The 19,063-nt window shown below is 37.5% G+C and overlaps 1 protein-coding gene across 1 annotated transcript; it reads left to right on the top strand.

Annotated features, from left to right (window-relative positions):
• Positions 1–1,448: 1,448 nt before the first annotated feature.
• Positions 1,449–19,031, top strand: ptpn9a (protein tyrosine phosphatase non-receptor type 9a). The gene is made up of 13 exons (XM_087797322.1): positions 1,449–1,890; positions 8,285–8,428; positions 9,870–9,959; positions 10,349–10,473; positions 12,109–12,214; positions 12,809–12,919; positions 12,995–13,311; positions 14,355–14,442; positions 15,273–15,342; positions 15,574–15,652; positions 15,724–15,874; positions 15,938–16,145; positions 17,061–19,031. Exons 1-13 carry the CDS (start codon positions 1,858–1,860, stop codon positions 17,249–17,251), a joined length of 1,713 nt encoding a protein of 570 aa, XP_087653448.1. The 5' UTR covers positions 1,449–1,857; the 3' UTR covers positions 17,252–19,031.
• Positions 19,032–19,063: the final 32 nt, after the last annotated feature.

The following is a 19,063-nucleotide window of genomic DNA, read 5'->3' as shown; positions in this document are numbered from 1 at the left end:
CCAGTGTTTGAGTCGGGCCCTTGAATTTAGAAGGTCAAATGCTTTTGGCCCCCAGGTGTAACTTAGTTCGACACTTCTAGTCTTGGAGTCAGATGAGTCAGAGTTTTAGGAAAGCACTCACAAGTGTATGAATCAAGACAAGAAATGATATCAGAGGATACACTTGTTTAGAAAGTAGACAAAAATAGACGAGTTGTTTAAGGATGTTCACGATAGGTTTAAATATAGAACCCCTGATGGAAAATGTTGACATTGACTTGAGAGAATATGTTTTGAACCAGGGGTCACAAACTCAACTGGGCAAGGAGGTCACCAGGGGTCAATTCTTGGGGAGACTGGGCCACTGCTTGCTGTTTTTTTTATTTTTACTTTTTTGGCAAATTTTATTAATATATTGTTGGTTCATGTTTTGTGGATTATTGTTTTTTTCATTCAACCATATTATTTCACATTAATCCTGTGTCAACAATGTAGCTACAATACATGTACTTTATACATACACATAAAATACATTTTAGGATTTGGGTACAATTTAATTGGATTGCTAAAGGAACTTTAGATTTTCAAGGCTTTGAACTGGGTCACTGCTTTTGCGGATGACATAGTACTGTTGGCCTCATCAGACCTGGACCTTTGGCTCGCACTGGAAAGGTTTTCAACCAAGTGTGAAGCGGCAGGGATTAGAATCATCACCTGCAAATCCGAGTCCATGGTTCTCAGTCGGAACAAGGTGGGGGGAATTCTCCGGGTTAGGGATGAGATCCTGTCCCAAGTGGAGGAGTTTAAGTATCTTGGGGTCTTGTTCACAAGTGATGGAAGAATGGAGAATGAGATTGGCAGGTGGATTGTGGTAGCGTCACCCATCTGTGGTGGTTAAAAAGAGAGCTGAGCCAAAAGGCAAGGCAGATCTACGTCCCTACCCTCACCTATGGTCATAATAATAATAATCTCTATTTATATAGCGCCAGGTGGGTAGTGACCGAAAGAACACGGTCGCGGTAAAGCGAAGCCTAGTAATATATATTACTATGACTACATACAGGAATATATATTTCAATGGTTATATCCCAGAGTTTATTCCAAACCATATATGTGTAAACACATTCCAACAGATATATTCCAGAATATAATCCATCAGATATATCCTGGATAGTTCGGAATATATCTGTTAGACTCTGTAATATTTTCATTGAATATTATATGTATACAATTTATTGTTTTCTAGGATTATTTCTTCTGGAGGATTTGTGTTGGATTTAAATGGATTAAAATTCCTGAAGTTCCCAGAAACTTGCTCGAGACACAAAAACTACAAACATAAATGAAATTTAAACAATAATAATTAAAAAAAAAAGGTTAAAACAAATCAACACGTTTAAAATCAGATTAAAAATATGTGTTAATTGGTCCCGGGAGGGTAAATAGTTACAGGTGTTGACCAGCAGGGAGCAGAGCGTGACACACAGGAAGCGTCAAAACGTGAGCAGTAAAGATCTGCTGCTGGAAAACTTGTGATTCATGGGCTCGAACAAACCAGCAGCTCTGTGAGCGACAGAACATCCTGGAGTCTTCAGCCTGAACAACTCCTGTCCTTTTTCTTTTTTTTTCTCCCCCCTCTCTCTCGCTCAACATTCTCGTCTTTCCTCCCCCAACACGCCAGATCGGATGGATCCGCAGAGCTAACTTGTGAGCTTCCATCTTTGTTTTAAACAAGACTTCGCGTTTGATTCCAGTGAGACAAATGTGTTTTCCGCTCAGAGGAGACCATTATTGAAGCTTTTTTTTTTTTCTTTTTTTTTTTGTTCACTCGCCATCTTGATGAGAACGACGTGAGGGAACAGAAGGTGAACAGGGATCATGGCAGCTACTTTATCTGCAGAGGAAGAACAGGTAGGCCTTTACAGCTCTTTTCGCTGCTTTTTCCAGGACGTTGGACACACTCTGGGGTGGTCCACGGTCCAGATCGAACATGTGATCTCTGCTGCTGTCACGGATCGAACCGGATCCGCAGCGGAAATCGGGCATCGATTTTCTTTCTGGCGCATTATTGCTGCTCGCGTCACTGCGAGCGAGTCTCCTTCCGCCGTTGCGAAACAGATCCGGATCTGTTTTATTTCTCTTCTACGTGTGGGCCAGTTGTTGATCGAAACATGGTGACGAACAGAGAATATGCTTTTAGTTTTTTCTGTCGTGTTGGGATTAGTTCTGGAGAAGAAACTTGTGTTGCCACATCTCAGACTGAAAAATAAACAATGTTGAATGTATACAACATGTATATATATCTTATGAGCCTTTGGTTACCATCTCTCATAATTCAAATCATGTTTGCATTCTAAAATGAAAATGATAATATCTAAAAAGTTATTTATAAACATGTTTAACCTAGGCAGAATGCATTTATGTAGCCCAAATGAGGTCAAAAAAAAAAGAAAAACTAACCATCTATAGGGTTTTTGTTTTAGGAATTATGCGTGCGTCAGTGAGTATTTAAGTGAACAGAAAATATTTGTTTAAAATAATAACTTTGGCATATTTAGCATGATTTGTATGCAGTTTACATTGTTTTTGCATGAGGGCCCCTCACAACTGCTACCATAAAATTTGTGGCTCCTGAGGAAATTGAAAATCCCAAAACTGTGTTGGATCATGCCAGTCATATGTATTAGAAAAAAAATGTCAAATAAAAGTACGAGAAATATATAAATGTGAGAGTTATGATGAGAAATTCTAAATTCTTTTTTTTTTCTAAACAGTTTTATATAGTGTTGATAATAATTTAAATTCTTGAAAGGATCTTTCATGTAAATGAACACACTCAAGTTTAATGATGAGGAAAGTATCAAGTGATTTATAATTTATATTATTTTGTAAGATGTCAATAAACACAGTATCCCTTGTAGTTTATTTATTCTTTCTTTTTCAGAAGAACCTTAAATATCCATTTGATGTTCAGAAAACGTTTAGTTTTTTTTGTTGTCAGCTAAAGCAGGTATGTCAGAAGTCCTGCTTGTGGGGCCATTCGCGGCCCTTAAGTAGATCTCATTTGGCTCACGGTCTCCATTATAAAGTGTATTATTAAAGTGCAAAATACACATTTTGAGAGTGTAAAAATAAATTAGTCATTATTGCCGGTTCCCGACTGTCCTTGAAAATATCAATTTTGTTTTAAACAGGACAACGATTTAAGACTATATTTTGGAACCTGTGGTTGAATGAATTCCTGCTTTTATGTCTCTACACATTTGGCCCGCGCTTGTTTTAACTTCCTCAAGTTGGACCCTCTTCCAAAAAATGTTTCGACACCAGCATTTAAACTACTGATGTTTTGTGTTTAACATGGAGACCCCCCACTGAGTAGAACCCATGCAGAAATCCATCTCTCCTGGTGGACTTAAGTCCGGGGCCAGTATCTAGTTGGGTGTGTTTTGTGTAAAAAAAAAAAAAAAAAAGTAGTGTAGTACTTGTTAGTAACATTGGCTTCCCTACCAAAGACGGATAGTCCAGCTGTCGTCGGTATCATCGGGATATGTGATTGACCCAGATATGAATCTTCTGGCTTTCTATTCGAACAGAAAAAAAGTTGCAGTTCTGCCTGATGCAACGCCGCCATGTTGACTATCCAACCACCTGAAGCCCACCCCCAAGTGAAATGACCTACATATGAATGAAATCATTGCATGAATGAAGTGAACGATCACATAATACAGAAGGCAACCACTAAGACACACTTTTTGTTCTCATATGAAAGTATAGTTCTGAACATTCTTGTGAAAGTAGATTTGTTTCCTACATGTTGATAAAAGCAAATAAAAAAACGTGATATATTGAATTAAAGATTGTCATTTATTTAATATTTCTAGTAAAGATTTTTATTTTATGAGCCAACGTGTTCATCCGTCTGCTCTGTTCAGCTTCTCTTCTGTCTTCACATCATCTGGCAGCAAAAAAGTCTTATCTGGCTGCTCCATTTCCTGTGTCAGGCCGGGCCTCTGTGAGAGGCCATGCTACAACCTCATTACATCCACAGCCACGAGTGCTGCAGGACTTGTGTGTATGTGTGTGAGAGAGGCTATAGATGAGTGTAGCAACTCTTAAAAGCCTTTCCACTGGAGTTTATGTGTGTCAGAGAGCATGTGTGTCTATCATATGCTTGTGTTTAATCTCCTCCCTAGAAGGCAGAATGACTTCCTGTTTGAGTATCAAACAGTGATGTCGTCTTTTATGTGCATCAATCATTCATTTAAACATTCACAGAGGTTTTTTTTATTTTTATTGGCATTGTCATACTTTTTGTTGATGCCTTGTTGACAACCAAGAGTGTAGAGAAGTGACAAACATTCTAAGGAATTTGGTGCTTCTGGCAAAAATATAGTCACATATGAATTTTCATAATTTGTAGATGTGGAATTGACCATTTCCTCCCGAATCAGTCCTATAATTTCTTCTTCCTGTCTTTATCAAGGCTTCAGTCGCCAAACCAGAGCTGGGTAGTTAATTTCCCAAAGAGCCACAATATATACTTTGACTTTTGTGAGGGGCCGTCAAGCCAAAACCGAAGAAAAGTGAGTCAAAACATTACAAAAACAAAGCATGTAATAAAATAAACCTTAACAGGCCAATAAAATATTGATGAAACTTTAGTTAAAAGAAAGTGATAGAAATAAGATTCTAAATATGATCTCAATAATAATTATTTTGAGTAGAAATTATATTTTCATAAAGGATAAACAAAAAAAGCGAAAGGTACGGAGCCCCGGACACAACATGTTGGGGAAAAAAGGCAAAACACATTTGTGACCCTTTAATTTATAGATTTGGAATTCAGTGATATTATATATTTTAGTATTAGCCACAATGACGGACATTATTTTGTTGAGATGTTGAAGAATAAACTCTTTTTTGTTTAGACATTATTTATATTCTCACATAATTGACACCAGTTTATTCTGAAGATTGTACTACCTTAATATTTCTACGATTTGTTACATTTTTTTACAGACCATAATGTTGTTGGCCATGAAATGTATGTTTATATACAGTATTTTACCTTGTCATGTATCGGGTACCGTCAAAAAGTCCTGAGTTAATACAATAGTAAATGTAAAATAAAGCGATAAGACTTCTGTTTCACTTCTGCCCAAACGATTTTATTAATGTGTTTTTTACTGTAGATCAACCACAAATGTTTAAACACCTGAAACCTGAACTGCATCTTCACTGGTCGTCCTGCCCTCATATCATTTCCACACATTGTCTTGCCTCTACCTCAAGAATACCCAAGAGGGTCTGATCCAGAGTACACATTGATTTACGGGTTGTCTTAATGGAAACCACTTTCGATGAACCGCTTGTCTAAAATAATTCAATCGAGTGACTTAAACTGGGACCCCGAAGAGCCTCCAGAACCCACCCAAGGTCCCTTCGAGGGAATGAAGCACTTCACAGATGGTTGAATCCCTTGGGCACCAGGCAGGAAGTGCTTAATGAAGGAATGGCTTCTTGCAGAAAATTTCCCAAATCCCCCCTCATGGGTTTGCCACGATGGCAGAGACAAACACTACAGGCTTGGAAAATTCTTAACCAAACCTTACAAAGCCACAGGTTTTATCGGATCTATTTCTGTATTATCAATCCCAGCAGTGGAGACAAGACTTGGAATTATATTTATTTAAATATTTGGACTAGAGTATTTTGTCTTCTGATAGGCTCTGAGACTAAATACTCAATTAACTGAACCCTCCACCACGTTTGTACTTTTGTATAATTCCACCACAAAACAAAGTTCTACAGAACATCTTGATTCAGTCGTCTCCCGTCACTAGAAACGAAACGTTTCCTGCTAGGTCATAGTCTCTGGTTTGACTGAATAATAATTTTCTTTTTTACCTTTTAAGGCCTTGAAACCTTTCCTCAGATCTTCTTGGGTCTGCGTATTAAGGACTCCTAAATAAACATGTTCCATTTCCTGGTGACTACACAAACATTTCTGGACAAATCTCTGTAAAAAAGTAATCAGTTAACAATCCAAATATACACGTGGTTTTATCTTTCTTGTCCTTGTCTTATAGAAGATTTTATCCAACAAGAAGGGAAGCGAAAAGGAACGGATACAGAGTCAATAACACTTCAATGTAATGTCAAAGTTTTAAATTATGTGAAAAAACTGCCAAAGTGTATGAGCAAGTGGAGATTTCCAGCAAACGATTATCCATCTCCAGGCCAGTAAATTATTAGACATCCGTTGGGTTTCTTTTTTCAAAATGCTGTGTAAATGTTTTACGAAAATGAAAGCTGTCAGTGGGTTTGAAGTATCAAATATATATGTTTACATGTGAAGCATTGCGTACTAGTGTGTATTATGTGGGGACCATTTCACAAAAGGAAAATAATAGAATACAATAAAATTACACAACTACCTTGTCCTTCAAGAAACGACATGTATTTTCATGTTACAGCCTGAACAAAAATGAAAACAATGTTTTTAATCATCAACCATTGAATCTCAAACATGATTTGTATTTATTGTTTTCACATTCTGACAAATTGCAGTTGGTTTAATTTTTCTTCTGCAAATTTGAAAATCGAGTGCAGACGAGTATTTCGAACACTGCATTGTAAGGGAGTTAAGGTACAAGGTAGTACGGTTAAGATCTCTGACATATTGACCTGGTACTGATACCGGTTCCTGAACGAAGCTTCTTCCGATACCAGTTTTTATGAGATAAGTTCTCATAGAAAATGTCATTTTTGATAGAATAGATGAATAGAATAGAACAATTCTTGAGTTAATTTTTTTTTCAGATTTTTGTGAATTTCTACTCCCAAGCAGTTTTCGTACAGAACAAAATAAACGACATAATTTTCAGTGGAAAAAAAAGAATCTGTTGTTCCCTGGCTTTGTCACTTATCCTTTTTTCTTCATATATAATTCACACATTATCAAGTTTTCATCACGTGTATACCAAAAATTTGCACCGAAAGACAGAATGTTTCGATACTCTTTACTGATCTGATCCAGCCTTACACCCCAGCTCGGGCTCTGAGGTCTGTGGATCAGAATCTACTTATGGTTCCACGCACACGGCTCAGGACCAGAGGAGAGAAATCTTTTCAGGCTGTTGCTCCTAAGCTTTGGAACAATCTTCCTCTCTCTTTGCGCTTGATGGAGTCTACTGACTCCTTTAAGAAACATCTTAAGACGTTTCTATTTGTGCAGGCTTTTCCTTGAATTTCTCGAACTCCTGTGTTGTTCTCGGTGTTGTCTTGATCTTTGAAGTATGTACTGTTTTGAGTATTGTTTTGATTGTTAAAGCGCTTTGTGACCCTGGTCTCGAAAAGCGCTATATAAATATATATTACTTACTTACTTACTTACTTACCCGAAGGATTTCGGTCGGGCAGCAAAAGAACCGAAGTTTGATTACCCAGAACTAGACATGGAAGCAACAATTTTGTCTGCCCCCCCCTTTCAAGAAAACCCTGGACCTCCCGGCCCTGTGGGAAAAGTCAGCAGGTGCAGAAGTGGCTTCAGCTCCTGCATGCTAAATCCTCTGAGCTTTAAACTCTCCTGTGTTTCAAATGTGCGGCTCGGACAGGGGCGTCCTGTCTTCTGACCCGTCGCTCTTATCACTGACAGTTTTGTTTCCATTTAGAGTCGAAAAGAATCCCACAACTTGACTTCCTGCCTCAGATCTGAGACGCTCCGTCCGTCCTTTCTCAGAGGAGCTTTCACTGCCTCCTCTGTGATGCTTTGAGATTGAAATAAGTAGCTGAGACAAGAAGAGCCTTTAGTTCTTTAATATGTATCTTTAATCATTGATATTTCTATTTTACTGCAAACAATTAGTATTACTTACCTGGTGTTTTTGTTGTATTTTTACAGGATGATATTACTAATAAACAGAAATTGACATTACTTTTTTTTTTTTTTTTGTGCCCACAAATGTTACTTAAAAAACAGAAATAACACTTTTTTCGTTTAATCTTTACCTCATTTATTATTTCTTCAAAGTAAAAGCAATAATTCAGTTTACTTGTAGCTGTGCTGTCCACAATTTTCGTCATCTACACAAATACATTTTTACCACTTTTTCTTAACCAATCTTCCATTAATAGTAGTAACTATAAGTACATCAGTATTTACATTATATTTTTGTTTCATATGAAAGCGCACCGTAATCCAACCCGCAGACATTATCAAGTCAGAAGTTTCACTTCCTCCTCAGCTCACTTCTTGGTAGCAAATTAAGTTGTTTTTTTTCTGACCGCAATTGTGTATTCGCAGGCTACAAAGCAGTTTCTGGAGGAAATCAACAAGTGGACCAGTCAGCATGGAGTGTCGCCACTGTCCCGAGAGCTGGCGGTCAAGTTCCTCATGGCTCGGAAGTTTGATGTCCTCAGAGCAATCGAGCTCTTCCACAGCTACAGGGTGAGAAAATCCGATCTTTTTTTAACTGTAACAGAGCAGGTTAGATGTTTGTGTGGATAAAGTTGTGTTCAAAATGATATTTTAAAATCGTTTATTCAAACAGCCTTATAATCGTTTTTAATTATAAACACTGGCAACACTGCATATAATATTATAAATCAAAACATTAAGTAAAAGATTTTTTAACTACTTTACTACAAAAGAAAAAATCGTATCCCTAACTCATGGTTTGGGGGCCAAAACTCGCCCGACAAGTCATTGAAGATGGCCGACCATAGGGTTGCTATTGATTTTGAACATCCATGTTGATTTAGTGACCTATAAAGATGCTTAAAGGTGTTTAAGATGAGAGATTATGGATGACAGCAATTGATCACAGACTAACGCTAAAACTGATTTTGAAATAAAGAATATTTGCTCGGTGAGTGTTTGATAGGACACGCACACATGGAGATAATGAAGATATATTGAACCTCCAGAAATAAAGAAAACTTCGCAAACAGACTCTTTACCTTTGTGTGGTCTCTGGGTCAGGGTCAAACACATTTGTTTTAGGGTCACCTTGACCCCGCACATGGGATAATTACAGTTTGCAAAATGTTGCATTGTGTGATTGAATTTGACTCGTATTTAGTTGTATAACTTCTGTTCCCGAGAACTGCTTTACATCACTTTGAGTCGAGCAACTTGCACATGTTAACATCCCGAGATCATTTGACGGTGTTCCTTGATTCCTTTGCATTTCTCGATCAGATCTCACTCTTAAATTGAGATGTTACTTTGCGTTAACCTTGAATTGATTTCTAAATTTAAAAAAGTACTTGAAATATAATGGTTTTAAAAAATTCAATGTAATATTCATTTTGTCAAAAGGATTCAATGTAGCTAAACAATTCAATGTAAAAACAATTAAATGAGGAAAAATCAAATGTAAAACATTTCAAATTAGTCAATATAAGAAAACTCGGTGTAAGAAATTTGGTGGAAAATAATTGGTGCTAATGTTCGGGCGAAAGTATGAAAGTAAATGTCTTTGAATGTAAATTTCTAAGACTGAATTTTTACAGAATCCAAAAGAAATTAAATTTACATTTTATGCCCTTTTATTTTTACACTGTCTTTCTCCAAGTGATCTTTTAATTACATTTTCTACACAAAAAGCCAAAACTTTGCTTGAATTTTGATTGTTTAATCTGATTTTGATGCCGTTAAAATGAATTCTAATTAATTAATAATCAAAATTTTGCACACTTTTACTTCCATGGACATTTTTTTTTCTAGAATGAATTACCGCTACTATAATAACTAAGTACATTTGAAGACTGCTCTTTTTTGGAACAGCCAATAATGCATTTTTCTGTCCTCAGGTTAGCTGAATAAACTGACAGATAAAGCTCTCCATTATTCTCCGGGTCTAAGTTTCTGTCTGGTGTCGTTGCAGGAAACTCGCCTGAAAGAAGGAATTGTGCGTCTGCAGCCTCAGGAGGAACCTCTGCGCTCCGAGCTGCTGAGTGGGAAGTTCACAGTTCTGGTAAGAGAGTTTGCTCGCCGCTCTGGTCGACGATGACGTGATGTTGTCCTTGTTGAACCTTTGGCTGTGTTAACGCCTCCACACACAAAAGAAAACTGTGTTATAGCTCCAGACACGTGGATCGTAACCTCAAAAATGGACACGGTCAAAATAATACGCTCACAAATTTCATCTTACACAAGCAAATCTTTGTCATGTGACGCCCTCGCTTACTTCTTTCACCGCTTCACTGCCGCTGGTCGATCACTAGGTGGAGGCAGAGAGTCCGAATGAACCTTCTTTTTATTCTTCCAATATTTCGCAGTTTTGTTCAAGGGTCCTCTTAGCATTGGATCCTACGAATTGAGCTTTACACTTTAATTTATGAAATTTACTTTTGCATGTGTCAGAATGCTCGGGATCCAACGGGAGCGTCCATTGCCTTGTACACAGCCAAGCTTCATCACCCCAATAAGACCGGGAACCATGTGGTGCTGCAGGCGCTCTTCTACCTCCTGGACCGGGCTGTGGAGAGGTACTTGTACTCAAATTTACGACTAAAACAAGAAGGAAATATATATATTTTTTAATTTTATTTGAAGTGTCGGATTAAGAGCTTTATTATGAAAGGCAGAAACCTCAAGCACAACCAGACTCGGTGTGCTGTGAACGGTCTAGAAAGGCGCTATATAAATAGAAATGATTATTATTATTATTATTATTAAAAGGGGGAGGATTGATGGTGAGAGAAGAGAGTAGTGAACAGCAAACAGGGTCATGAAGAGCAATCTGGAGTCATTGTCACTTTCCACCAATAACTTGTGCACATGAAGTAAACACCTGTTGTAAAAGGTTTTGATTTGTGGAAAAGTTTTCAATGATCTTGGGCAAATATGTACAATCATGTGTAGAGATGTATCACTGTAGATCTATGTATTTTTTCATGTTACAATATCAATGTAAATCACTGTATCTATGGGGGTTTTTTTTTGCTTTCGTTATTTTTTTTATCATAGTTCTTTTATGGTTTACACTTCAATAAAGTATGTTTAAAATAAAATAATTCCATTTTTTTATTTACGTTAACATGAAAATACACCTACAGCCTTTTGTTCATTTTTTTTTTTCTTGAAATTAAGCTTCCGGCCACTAGATGGCAGCAGTCAATACGTCATTTGCAGCTAGAGGAACAATGAAATCCTGCTAGATCCCGTCAACGCCTGAGGACGAGAGGATATAGTCGACGCCAACGGCTTTTAAAGCTGATGTTTGGACATGTTTTTATCTTTCAGTTCTATTAATTTTACCAAAATAGGTTGAAACAATCACATGATGTCGAAATGTATCTTATCGCATAGTGAGTTGAATATATGGCATTATGAGATTAGTGTATTGTGAGTCCTAATCATGTGTTAACGTAGAAATGTCTAATCAACCACTGGTGAAGCTGATATTTGCTTAAAAGCAACATAGTAACAACAAGGCTGTGGGTAGTGAAGAAAAGAACGAGTATATACACAGAATAATAAGGAAACTAAAAGGCTAAACCACCTGTTGGATGCTTGAGGAATTTTTCACTGATCTTTTTGAAATTGTGGGGGGGGGGGGTATTTTACATCAACTCTGCTCTACAATTTCAATAAATAAATCAAAAGCTGACCATTTACAACAAAAACAGAATTAAAGTTGTTGAAGCAAATTTGTTAGAAGCCAAAAAAAGAAACACTTAGAAATATGGTTGCAACGGTAAAAAATTGTTATTTTATTTTTCATATTTTTTATGTTATGTTATGTTATATCAGTTCCATCACAAGAATGATGGAAATTGCGATAATTGCTCATTTATGTAGGTGTCAAAGTAATGATGTTGACGTATTGAGTTACATCTGTCATACCATTTCATGGCAGAAGCTCTTGGCTCACAATATAAGCATCTCAAGACTAGAATGCATTCAAAAGGCTGTTCTAGGATTCAGTGTTGAGAATTAAAGTTACGGTTTGATCCTTTAAAGTTGTGTAGCCATTATTTGTATTAGATAACTTTCTAATTTCCAACACCAGAAACGACAATAATCTGACCTTTCATGAGTTCATGTGTGAATATACTTGGATTTCCTGTCAATAATTAATTATGAGTAACTTATCTGTTTTGTTTTTTTCTGGTTGGCAGCTTTGAGACTCAGAGAAATGGTCTGGTGTTCATCTACGACATGGCCGGATCCAACTACACAAACTTTGAACTGGACCTCAGCAAGAAGATCCTGAACTTGTTAAAGGTGCAGATCACAACAAGTCTAGTATTAGGAAGTATTTTTTGAATGGTTATAAAAGTGCAGTTTATTTGATCAGAAATACATTTTGAGTAACTTATCAACATTAATAAGTCAGCGACATTATCACTGGATAATGTAATTAATGATGCCTGTTAATGTGACTCTTTGTTATTTAAATAATTCACTGAAATATGTTAGAAATATTGGAAGTTATTTGAAAACTTTTAATTTCTTATAAACGCATTTTCTTGACATTCCAGATTTCCATCTGGATCCAGGATGATTTTGAAGGAAACCGCTTTATCTGTTTATACTGTACTCTTGTATCACTTTAACCCTTGTGATATCTCAAAATGCCTGCAAACAAATGTGTTTGTGGTATCCCTTGTGTTGTCTCGACAAAAGCGATGCTACAACCCCTTTTTTTTGGGGGGCCTTCGGGTCACCTTGACCCTGAGATTACACAAGGGTTCAAATAAGTAATGAAGTAGTGATTGTGGTGACAAAATGTTGTGTTTTTATTTAATTTGCCGTTGTTTTAGGATTGCTAAAAGGCTTTGCAACTTGAACTCATTAGTTGAGATGTTTGTCCACCAGGGGGCGTTCCCAGCGAGGCTGAAGAAGGTTCTGATCGTTGGTGCTCCCGTATGGTTCCGTGTTCCCTACAACCTTCTGAGCCTGCTGTTGAAGGAGAAGCTGCGAGAGCGAGTGAGTTCCTGATCCTCCTCCTATCAAAGCTCTCCTGGTCTGTAGTGCTCTGCTCATGGGTCCACCTGGCTCCAGGTTCAAATGGTCAAGACGGCCGAGCTCCGCCAACACCTGCCCAGAGACTGTCTCCCGCAGCACCTGGGGGGCCTGCTCTCCCTGGACGCCTTCAGCTGGAACCAGCAGCTTCTGGCGGGTCAGAACGGCCGAGTGGACCCGGTGGACGAGCTGGTGGGGATACCCGTGGAGGAGTCCTCCGTCCACGTCCCGGGACCGGAGTCCATGAGGCCCCAGGAGCTGATGGCGTACCTGGGCAGACTACAACGCTCCGGGGTGCATCAGGAGTACGAGGAGCTGCGTCAGGAACTTCCTTCTGGAACCTTCCACTGTGCACAGTAAGTGTTGAGCATGGAAGGTACATCACTTCCTGGTTCTTAGCTTGACTGCGATGCTGTGTCTCAAATCGCATACTAGCGTACTAAAAGTTAGTATTTTTAGTGCGTTAGTGCGTCTCAATTCTTAGTATGCGAAATTTAGTGCACCATGCACACTAAATTGGTGTACTAACACGCCCACAAAACTGAGAATGGTTCGATGGACACTAACCACACTAAACAGCCGCCATCTTAGTGACGTTTAAAACGGAAGTTACGTATATATACGTATATATAAATGCATATATATTAATATACTTACAGGTGCATTTTCCCCAGCAGTAGGAGGATAAACACGTCTTCGCTGCTGATACCAGCTTAAATATCTCGCGATTATTTAGATTCTCATATTTTTTCTTTATTTCTTTTTCCAAAGTTGCAATACGTGCTGCCAGCAGGTGGCGATAGCGTTCAAACAGCTACTTGAAACATCGTTAAATAGAAGTAGAAGAAGAAGCTGTCATGTGATCTCCGGTTAGTGTGTAGCAGCACAGTTTGATTTGAGACATACTATCTGTGCAGAATTTGCATACTAGTTAGTACGTACACTAAACTGATGCATACTAACTTCTAGCATACTAAGAGTAGTATGCGATTTGAGACACAGCACTAGCCTCAAATATTTGACCTAAGTAGAAGAGCTTTTTAGTTATTTTAGTTTTTATTTAATGACTCTACTGTAATATTTTACTTTTATCTATATCAATTTATATTATATTTTTTAAACATTTATCCTTGACATACTATTTTCACATTTGCAAGCTTGGAAAATGAAAATTTCTCTCTGTGGCCCCTTCAAGACATATTTATGGCATCACATGAATTAAGTTTACTTGTTTAAATGTATTATAATTTAATAATCGATCCGCCTGGTCCAGTGTGCCCGAAGACGCACTCCACTTACAACAAAAGTTGGTTTGATTTGGTCCAATATTTTGTACTAGGTTTCTGTTCAAACATTAATTTGTATAAAATAAATGTTCTTATGTGTTTGTCCTCCACAGAGCAGCCTGCAACCAGGAGAGGAATCGATACGCCGATGTTTTGTGCCTTGACCACACAAGAGTCCGTTTGAAACCCAGGAGGAATGAGGTCAGTGCTGTCGCACCATATTTACAATAGATTATTTGATATAATAAATTGTCCACGTAAATTTTCTTCAGATATTTATACATGATAAGAACAATACGTTATCTGGTGACCAGTCAAGTCACGCCGGGCGGCAAAGATGGTGGTTGAAGGGAGGAGAATGTAAAATTATGGGCAGTTTACAGAGAAAAGTGATTACATTTTGTTTTCCTTATAAGTGTTGTTTTCATCAAAGTAGGGGATTTATTTATTTACTAGAACATTGTGGATTAACTTCCAACATTCCTGAGATTATTTCCTTCTAACTTTTTTTTCTAACCTTAACTGAAATGAATTACGTCCCATGTTTTCAGAGGTTAAACTTCACTTTTTCAGTGAATTTGTAACTGAGTCACGGAGCCTTGAATTAAATGTCTAATAGTTAAGAATATATATATATATATATATATATATATATATATATATATATATCGGTGTATCCGTGTAGACCAGGGGTAGGAAATTCAATTAACCAAGGAGCCACATTTAAAAACCGTTACTAAGGATCATTTTATTAAATATATATATACTGATGCAACTATATATATTTAATAATACACAATATTAAAAAACAAAATAAAAATAATTAATTAAAAAACTATTTTTCTTTCATGTTACATTAAGAGCTGCATTAAAAATGAATCTATAAAAACAATTGTACATAATCAAGATAATAAAAACCACTTATAAAGGAAACACTTTCCTCAGGCCAGATTGAAAATGTGCTTTTACAGGTTGGTTTGTGGTGTGCCAAATGCTTCTTCTAATCTGTGTGATGTATTGCTCCAACACAGAGGTCCGACTACATCAATGCCAGCTTCATGGACGGCTACAAACAGAAAAACGCCTACATTGGTACTCAAGGTGAGATGAAATATGTGCAGGGTTTCAACTTCTCGCTACAAAGGTTTATGAAAACGTTGTATTTGCTCAGAAGGACTAGTGGGTACAGAATTATACCTCTTTATAATATGAGGATTTATTAATCAGTGTTGAGTTATTTTATCTTTTTGTTAGTTGGAATTTTAAGTTTAATTTAAACTCCTATCATCTCACTATAGTGCATGTTTTAAATGAATTGTTTTGCTCCTGCAGGACCTCTTGAAAAAACCTACGGAGACTTCTGGAGGATGGTTTGGGAGCAAAACGTGCTGGTGATTGTCATGACTACCAGGTAAGGCAGCTGACAAGGGACGTCGCTACATTTCGATGGGTCTGAATTTCATGAGGGAAAAACGCCTGCAGGACGGACGAGGGCAGTCGGAGAAAGTGCGGGCAGTACTGGCCTCTGGAACAAGGTGGACAGGAAGTGTACGGACACATGGCCGTGGTGAACCAGAGGGTGGACCACCACACGCATTACAACCACACAACTCTGGAGCTGCACAACACAGAGGTATGACCGCGATAGTGAGACTGATAAACATGATTGAAAGTGTTTTGGGTTCGTCTCTTCCAGACCTGTGATCAGAGACAAGTCAGTCATTTCCAGTACCTCAGCTGGCCTGACTATGGCGTCCCTGCCTCGGCTGTGATGCTTATCGACTTTCTGGCTGCTGTGAAGAAACAGCAAAAGAAAAGGGTTAACGCTTTGGGAGTCCAGTGGAACGGCCACCCACATGGCCCCCCGATGGTGGTCCACTGTAGTGCAGGTATCGGGAGAACGGGTAAGTACAAAAATAACTATATGTCACTACTTTGTAGCTTTTGACGTTGTTGTTGCTGGAAGTTCTAAAGTCATTAAAAAGATCACTTTACAAATTTAGGCAAATAATTGCGGAATTTTAATGGTTCAATTTTAAATGTTGTCTTTTTAATAATAATAATAATAATAATCTCTATTTATATAGCGCCTTTCTAGACCAGGGTCACAAAGCGCTTTGACAGCCATTCACAATGATTTCTTTTTAACAATTTAAGTCTGATGTTCAAATACCAATAATTCAAAAATACATTTTCTAAATCAAATATTTATATATGTTGCCTTTTTACTTTTAATATTAAAATGTTGGTGTTATGGAGCCACTATGATTGGTTGAAAGTTTGTTAAAGTAGCTCAGAACTCTTTTGGTATTATCTGTTGGTGCTCTTTTACCAATTGGGGCTACAAATTTAAAAATGTAAACTTAGAAAATGCATATTTTAATTATTGGAATTAGAATAACAAACACGATGTGTTAAAAAAAATATTTTTCATTTTTAGTAATAAAAAAATATCATTATTCATAAAAACACATACAAATATTTTTTTCAATTCTTAAAATTCAATAAAATATTTTAAAAAAAAGTTACATTCAACCATTATAATAGTAATGCCACTGATGTACTTCCAAATGATTGCAGCAAAAGTATAGACAGAATTCTGATCCATTTCTGAGGGGGAAGAACGACCTTAAATGTACATACAAAATCATGGAGAATGAGACTCCTTTTTATGTATGACTTTCTTTTTGATGATGTCTCAGCTTCTTTATTTTCTGGCACAAAATCAATCCTTGTCCACCTCTAGCTTTAAAGTCTCCCGATGTGTGTTTAATAGTATAGTGAAGACCTTTGATATCTTGGTGGCTTGCATGTTGCAGGAACTTTCTGCGCTCTGGACATCTGCCTGTCGCAGCTGCAGGACGTGGGCTCTCTGAACGTGCGCCAGACCGTGCGGCGCATGCGGTCGCAGCGAGCCTTCAGCATCCAGACCCCCGACCAATACTACTTCTGCTACAACGCCATCTTGGAGCACGCTCAAAGGCAGGGTCTGCTTCCCGCCAATCAGTGAGGTTGTGTCCGCAGCGTCTCCACGTTTTAAGCTAAAAAGCCACATGATCGTGTCGTAACTTCCTACCAGAAGCCATTTGTCGTAGCTAAAAGCCACTTCTACGTGTTATGAGTCGACGGTGAGAAGCCTGGACTAGGACGCGGCCAAATACTCTTCATTTAGCAAACTTTGTAGCTTTGTGGGAGGTTGATGTTTGGAGCATGTGGCCTTAAAGTGTTTTTTTATTTCTAATCTTCACAGGGAAGGTTTAGGGACCATATACACATAGCCGCTTTCTTGATGAACCATCGCGGCTGCCTCGCACAGCATTTAACCCTCTGCTAAATGGAACTTTTAAGACTGGTTTCATTTTTTTTAAGGTGACTGTACTTTTACATTAAACATAATTTTATTGAAATTCTTAGCATTATTAGTTGAAATATTTACTGAAAATCTATATTTGAGGTGTGATCCTTGAACATGTGGCAGGTTCTCTCTCTCTCTTTCTCTCTCTCTCTCCATGTCTTGTCAAGCTAGTAAAGTTGATGGTGTGTCATCTGTGACCAGAAAAAAAAGTAGGAAGCATCCTGCTAGACTTTCCATATTGGCAGATTGTTTCATCCTAAATTCTTCATTACTAAGGTGACTTGTTGGCTGTGATGATTGACGAAAAAAATAAGCTTATTGTTATCTGCATTTGGTTGGTTCATGTTTTTTAATTTTCTTTATTTGTAATGTTCTGGTACTGCAGGTCCTGCTCACATCACTATAAAAGGCACAGGGTTGCAAGTCTAAAATGGTGGATGAGCAGCATGATCATGCACAAACAAGTTCAGTTGCTTGGTCATGTAGTAATTAATTTTATTGACCTACAGTCAAGAGCTACTCTGATTTTAAAGATGCAAAGCTACACCCATAAGGTTAGCCTGATGAAGTTAAGATAAGAGGTAAATGTTTCTATTAATCGGATCCGATCCAATTTTTATGATGGGTTTCTTTTTCCTCTTTAACTATCCCTACATGTATTTATTTTTATTTTTTGTACCGTATATTAAAAAGTATGAGACATTATCTGCTCTTCCAGTCGATTCTGCCTTTTACTCCGAGGCAGTTGGGATTAGAACCATCAACCTCATCAGGTAGAGAGACGGGCAAATGATGATCAATGAAAGGCTTGCAACTCTGTAACGTCAGCATTCCATGTGAGAAAAGACCAGTTTTCCCCTTCAGTACTGCCCAAGCTTTTTACACTTTTCTTTTATAATCACAAAACATGTTTAGACCTCATGAGTAGTGCAATATTCCTTTTTTTAAAATCATCGTTTCATGCCTTAGCACTTTTGAAACAACCATGCTAACATGGCGCCACAGGACAAATGCCAAAAGTTAATTTTATCATTCAAAACTCCGATGTGATGTGCCCAGTGTGTCTACTTAATAATGCTCAATCAGCTATTAAATGCACAAATATATTCACTTCAGCATTAGAGACCAACTCTACAAAAAGCAGATCGTTGTTCTTTGTGGCCTCATCTAATCTTTGAAACTACATGTGTTGAATTGTTGCCAAGTGCCGTGTCTATAACTACAGAATTCATATTGAATTTGCTTGTAGTGAAACAACAGTTTGCTATCCTTGAATTATTGTGGATGCAATGTACCCCTATATTCTTTTTATTATTATTATTGTACTTCGACAGTTTTAGGGCTGCCTGGTTTGCTTCTATGAATTTTATATTTCCTTTCTTTTGAAAATGTATTTTTTTTTCGGTAAAATAATAATAAACTCAAAACAATGTCAATAAAAGTGTGTTGTTTTTCTTGGGTTTATAT

Source organism: Callionymus lyra, chromosome 8 (genome assembly GCF_982586985.1).
Source record: "Callionymus lyra chromosome 8, fCalLyr1.hap1.1, whole genome shotgun sequence".
In the NCBI taxonomy this organism is placed as follows: Eukaryota; Metazoa; Chordata; class Actinopteri; order Syngnathiformes; family Callionymidae; genus Callionymus; species Callionymus lyra.
This window is presented reverse-complemented; position numbering and strand designations above follow the sequence as displayed.